This window comes from Sinocyclocheilus anshuiensis, unplaced genomic scaffold, assembly GCF_001515605.1.
Source record: "Sinocyclocheilus anshuiensis isolate Anshui unplaced genomic scaffold, SAMN03320099.WGS_v1.1 scaffold183, whole genome shotgun sequence".
Lineage (NCBI taxonomy): Eukaryota > Metazoa > Chordata > Actinopteri > Cypriniformes > Cyprinidae > Sinocyclocheilus > Sinocyclocheilus anshuiensis.
In genome coordinates this window covers 4,358,849-4,364,803 of record NW_015548309.1, presented here as the reverse complement: position 1 = coordinate 4,364,803, position 5,955 = coordinate 4,358,849, and the positions used below count along the sequence as shown (strand labels likewise).

Sequence of the window (5,955 nt, the reverse complement as noted above, 5' to 3'; positions counted from 1 at the left end):
TATTGATTTAAGTCCAGTGCTTTGGACTCTGACACTTTCAAGCTGCACACCAAAGTATGCAGAAGCATCCCCAGAAAATGCACAAAAATCCTTGCTTTGCAACACAAGCCTGTTTGTTAGAAGGCTCTGCAGTTCTTTACTAAGCAATTTGCTTTATTAGTGTCAATTATGATTGGAGATCATTCATTTTGGCATGTAAAATATAAGCATCTGTGCACCAGGATTGTCCTGTGTATTTGCATCTGTGCACCAGGGTTATTATAGTAAAGTAAATCCCTAAAAAATACTTGAAATAAAAGAAAAGTTTATCTGAAATGAAATGTAAAAACTTAAATGTATGTTATTTCAGCTACTTGCCAAGGCAACATTTCTCATTTTCATTTAGTTAAACGTTCCTAAAATAACTCAAACGAAAACAAAATGAATAAAAACTAAAATAATAATAATAATAATAATAAAAACTATTTTAAATTACACAAACACACAACAAAATTAGTTTAACTTGATGTACTAAAATAAGCGAAAATAAAATCAATAAACAACCAACAACAAAAAAAAAAAAACGAAATATAAAAAACACAGTAAAAGGGCCAAAACACACAACAAAATCACTCAAATAAATAAAAATATGTATTAATACACAAAAATAACTAAAACTGTAATAGAAATGGATTAAAAAAAAACTAATTAAAAAACTAATACAAATGAGGAAAAAAAAACACACAACAAAATTACTAAAATAACTAAAACTGTACTAAAGTAACTAAACCTTAAAACTGAAATAAAATTAATCATTAAAAAACTAATAAACTATGTATACTAATGTATTAAATAAGTAATTAATAACATTTTTTTAAAAATGACAAAACACAACAAATTTATTACAATTGAAATATAAAGTAATAAAAAGAAAATAATAAAAAAATAAGACAAAATTACTAAAGGTTTAACTAAAATTTAAATGGAAATGGAAAATATAAAAATGAAAAGAATCCATAATAATAATAATAAAAACTATCATGATATTTCAATTATATTTAATTGAATGATATTGCTGTGAACGTTTGAGTGCATGTCTGCAGGCATGTTCAAACCTCCAGTCTTTTTCAAGATTATCAGCTATACTTTCATCTTTTTAAAAGCTAGTTTTTCTTTAAAAGCAGTGGCCCATTATCGTAATGACTCCAGACCTGGTCAAATGTGATCCTCGAAGTACCCACGGCAATTTTCCACACATAAAACTTTTAAGACCTAACGGGATTTTTCCTCTAATGGCAGACGCAAGGGACAGCAATGCGGTTCGGCTCCATTTACAAAGCGCCCAGAGCCTTTTCACTGCGAGTCCTGACACATGGGCTGAGTGTTTTGAACACGGAGGGCATGTCGTCAGTCACGCACTTTGGTGAAGTTTTAATGAAGGTGCCACTTTTGGTCTCCGAGTCCACGGGGCTGTTAGAGACCGTGTTCCTGGACTGTGTATTGATGATCCTGCCAAATGGGTATCTTTGAGCCGAATGGTTCGACGCGTTTCGCCGTGTTGCATTGTGTGATATTTCATTCATCTCGGTGTTGAGAGATAGAGAAAGGTGAGGATGATTGAAAAACGAGATGTGGATGACATTGCTCGGTAACAAGGGCAGATCTGGTCGGAGCCGTCAGGGTCGAGTGGGTAGATGTTCACAGCACATTCATAAAGCATAAGGCTGGGAGAGGAACTAAATGTACGCTACTATAACCAGCCGTGAAGGGGGAAACATGTCGCTGATGTATGACCCATTTTAAAGTTTTTGTCATTTTTACATCCGGTTAACTAAATTTGAAATGTTGCCTTGGCAGTTAGCTAAAATAATAAATGAACAATGCACAAGCAATGTCTTTGAAGAAGTAACATCTAAAAATAATGTAATCGTTATATTGAATATTTGCTTTAATTTAGCATTTTCTCATCAACCAAACAGGTATTTCTGTCTACTAAAATTAGATGCTTGTAGATGTGTATCCCATAAGCGACCACTTTAATAGTACTTTTTTATAGTATTTTTTGTCTGTGTGTGTGTAACTATGCTGTTTTATGCTCTATATTTTGTATGGAAAAGAGCAGCATAAACATTCTTCTTTTTTTTTTTTACCTTTGTTTTTCCACAGAAGTAAGAAATTCATGTCGACATAATTGTGACATAATTGTGGATTAATGTCAGAATTCAAATGTTTGTGGAACAAGAGATTAAAGAAAACAAACAAACAAAAATGCTGTTCTTTTCTGTGCGTGCGTGTGTGTGTGTGTGTGTGTGTGTGTGTCTGTGTGTCAGGGTTTCCACAAAAAATATTAACAGTGCTATAAAAATAAGAAATGTTTCTTGAGCAGCAAATCAGCATATTAGCATGATCATGTGACACTGAAGACTGGAGTAATGATGCTGAAAATTCAGCTTTGATCACAGGAATAAACTAAATTTTACAATATATTCACACAGAAAACACTTATTTTAAACTGTAATGATATTTCACAATATTACTGATTTTACCATATGTTTTTATCTAATAAATGCATCCTTGGTGAGCAGAAGAGACTTCTTTAAAAACCATTAAAAATCTTACCAACCCCAAAGTTTTGAATGGCATTGTAAATAATATTATTTATAATATATTTGTGAATTGTCTAATGGAATTACATTTTTAAATATATTCAAATAGAAAAGTTATTTTAAATAGATATAATATTGAACAATTTTACAGTGTTTCACAATATTACTGCATTTATTTCATATTTTTGATTAAATAAATGCAGCCTAGGTGAGCAAAAGAGATTTTTTTAGTTTCCATAAAACACTCACGGCTAACAGGGAAGCTGTAAAGGTGTTTTACAATTTAAAAACTTTGAAAATAAAATGCACAAAGTGTCCTCGACTACAAAAATGCAACCATGTGACCTCCTCCATGTCTGAGAAATTCAGGAAAATGTAGCAGTGTGAAAAATGGCGTAATGCAGTACACTCCCTCTCCTGAAGCATGTGGCAAATGCATTAATGTCGACAGAACTGCGTTTATGCACGATGTCTCTAATTAATGCTACTCACTGAGTAAGTGCAACAAGGGTCCTCGCTGGTGACGGTCAGCCAGAGGTTGGCATGGTAACAGATCTCCTAACAGGCTGATAATGAAGTGCCCACTAGTTCTGCTGACCTCTGTGGCTCATATTCGATGCTGCCCGTGGGTCAGAAAGGTCACCTACTGAGTGTGGAATGTCAGCTCCAAACACGACTGCGACCCGGAACGCTTACAATCTACTTCCCTCCTTTTTCCCCGAGACTTGTCTGAAATGTCATTACTCATGCAGATGTTGTGAAATTAGCAATTACGTGGAAGAAAAAAATATCATTGTGGGCTGGAACGGCACTTATTCGAAACGTAATGAGAACCTTTCTCTTGTTGTTTTGCAAGAAAATGGTGTGCCGTGATTTTAAATGGTGTTCAAAATAAAACCCCTTGTGAGACAAAAGACAGTATTTCAGAGCAAAAACCTACTTATTCACTAACAACCCAGTCCAGCTTAACTTGCTGGTCCTTGCGCTGCGATAGTACCATTTGTATTCAAATTAAGTTATTGCAAATCACATGTTTATTATTATATATGTGCATTATTTACTAAAGAGCTATTTTCCTAATGTGAAAAACATTTAGAATTCCACAAGCATAAATAATTATTTAGCCTTGTTTATATCTGTAAAAGTGTATTTATTACTTTAGAATGGAAAAAATATGTAAGTAAATGATTTTCTTTCTGCGTTCTGTTTCTAGACTTTCACAAGCAGAACAGTAGATTCTGATTTTGTCTATCTGTCATAGAATCTCTACTTGTTGCTTTTCAATGAGAATAATATCTGATCAAGTGCTTACAACTTTTTTTTTCTGAGTTTTATGCCAGTTTACTGCACTATTCTGTCCTTGATTTCACATTTATTTGTGCTAAACTTTTTGTATTTGTGTTTCTGTCATATAATGCAGTGTTCCTGCATTAAGGACATAAGACTGTACAGTAAATTGATTGGAAAACAGTGTTTATTGAATTATTTGAAACAACAGTAATGTTTGAATTTATATCACAACTTAATGAATTATTCACAAAAAATAACTCACAACCAGTTAAAATTAATAAGTGCTTAATATTAAATTGCATTAATTTCATGACATGACATTGTGTTTTTTTTTTTTTTATTTATAGAAATGACAGCCAGTATCTGCAAAAGAGAGTAGAGCATAAACTAAAGCACGTAGCAAAGTAAGATGGCTTGTATGATGTTAGTACAGTGGTATATTATTTCCCCTCACATAAAACTCTAAATTTAGATCTGCAGTCTTTGTCACACCATTTATATTGACCGTTCACCTTCTCTAAGGCACCGCAGTGCTGGGACATTTGATGTTCTGGTGGACTTCCTTCTTTCCAGTTGGTCCAGGGTCCCACACGGAGCCCATTGTACCAAATCCAGAAACCGAAAAGTCGGCTCTGTCTAAGCCCCACCCACACTGGCTCTGAAATATTCTGTCTTTTTAGCTCTCGCTCCGTTTCCATCTGATCATCCTCAGACTCGATGCGCAGTAGTCCAGAAAAGTTGCTGTTGCAGTAATCCAGAGCTTCCTCCCAGGACATTTCATCCGGACTCACATGAATGAAACTCTCTGACAAAAAAAAATTGGGAAAAAAAAAAACATGTAAAACTAGTGAAATACCTTGAATTAAAACAGGATTTATTTTGCAAGAAATTTCAATATCAGTACAAGTCTTGTCTTACTGTAGCATAAGGAATGTCTAACATCGTCTGTACTCTTACACCAACTCCCATCTTGAAACATATACATTAATTCTCCTCTGACAGGAGGAGGGCCTGTATAGTTTCTGTAAGCAGATTGTCCTCCATCAGACCATTCCACACTGTCCTCCAGCAGGCCGATCCAGAAAGGATTCCTACTATTGTTTCCGTCTTCCCGCACCTGTTCATTTTCCTCTTCATTTCTGATGCTGACTAAATCAGTGTGATTCTCTCTGCAGTACAGCTGAGCCTCAAACCAGGTTTTGTTTTGAAGGATTAATAATGCTCGCTCAACATCTGTATGGATGCAAGAATATGCTATACATTTGTTTACATATATTTAACTATTTATATGGTAGAATTGTATTACCTTGCTTATAACACATGAAGTGTCTTGTCTCAGTACATGTGAGAAATTCCCAATCTCCACTTGAAGTCATAGCAGCGCAGCGTGATTCCGCATAACTTGTAATGTTTCTGCGAAATGTGACATCATCACCATTTGACCATTTATTACGGCTACTATTTATAAAAGCACCGATCCATCCAGTAGGTGGATCAGGAACATTAATGAGCAGTGTCCTTAATTGTATATTGTCTTGTTGGTCATAAACTGTGGCGAGGTCAGTGTAGTTTGTTCTGCATGCATTCACTGCAAGAGTTCTGGTGATTCTTCCATTTATTAGTTGGAATTCTCTTAGTCGGCCTTTAGCATTTGAAAGAGGAAAAGCTGAGGAGAAATATTCCGTTTTTAGCACCATACCTTCTAATGGAATACATTTTGGAAAACGTATGTGCCATTTTGATTTTAAGTAATCAAAATCCATTTGTGTTGAATGAGGAAAAGAAACAAGCAAACTATGGTTCAGGCAAAGTTAAATACTCACCACAGAGGAGGAGCAGCACATGCAGCAACATCATAGTGATGCTCAGTGCGTTTAGACCAGTCTCTGCTGTTAATCACAGAATCTGTTCTTGTTTCAACAAACCACGCAAAAAAGGATTGTTAATTTTTTTTTTAAATCACATAATATACACTTACATGTAAATCAGTTTACATACAGTATAGTGCTCAATGCAATATAAAGACAAGAACATCCTAATGTGTTTTAAATGTAAATTATACTCCAAAAGCTCACCTATC

At 34.5% G+C, this 5,955-nt stretch overlaps 1 protein-coding gene across 1 annotated transcript; it reads right to left on the bottom strand.

Moving 5' to 3' along the window:
• Positions 1-1,310: 1,310 nt before the first annotated feature.
• On the bottom strand, positions 1,311-5,732 carry LOC107656237 (uncharacterized). Its single transcript, XM_016443997.1, has 5 exons — positions 5,699-5,732; positions 5,182-5,541; positions 4,794-5,108; positions 4,330-4,680; positions 1,311-1,642 (listed from the first exon to the last, which is right to left on the bottom strand). The coding sequence occupies exons 1-5, from the start codon at positions 5,730-5,732 to the stop codon at positions 1,311-1,313; spliced, it is 1,392 nt and encodes a 463-aa protein (XP_016299483.1).
• Between the last annotated feature and the right edge of the window lie 223 nt (positions 5,733-5,955).

What these genes read in the sequence shown, in the direction of transcription:
- LOC107656237 (XM_016443997.1), bottom strand. Translation starts at nt 5,732, where the DNA reads ATGATGTTGCTGCATGTGCTGCTCCTCCTCTGTG. An exon ending in CTTCATGTGTTATAAGCAAG is followed by an intron (nt 5,109 to 5,181) that starts GTAATACAATTC and finishes GCATCCATACAG; the next exon opens with ATGTTGAGCGAGCATTATTA. An exon ending in ATCTAAATTTAGAGTTTTAT is followed by an intron (nt 1,643 to 4,329) that starts GTGAGGGGAAAT and finishes GGCTCCGACCAG; the next exon opens with ATCTGCCCTTGTTACCGAGC.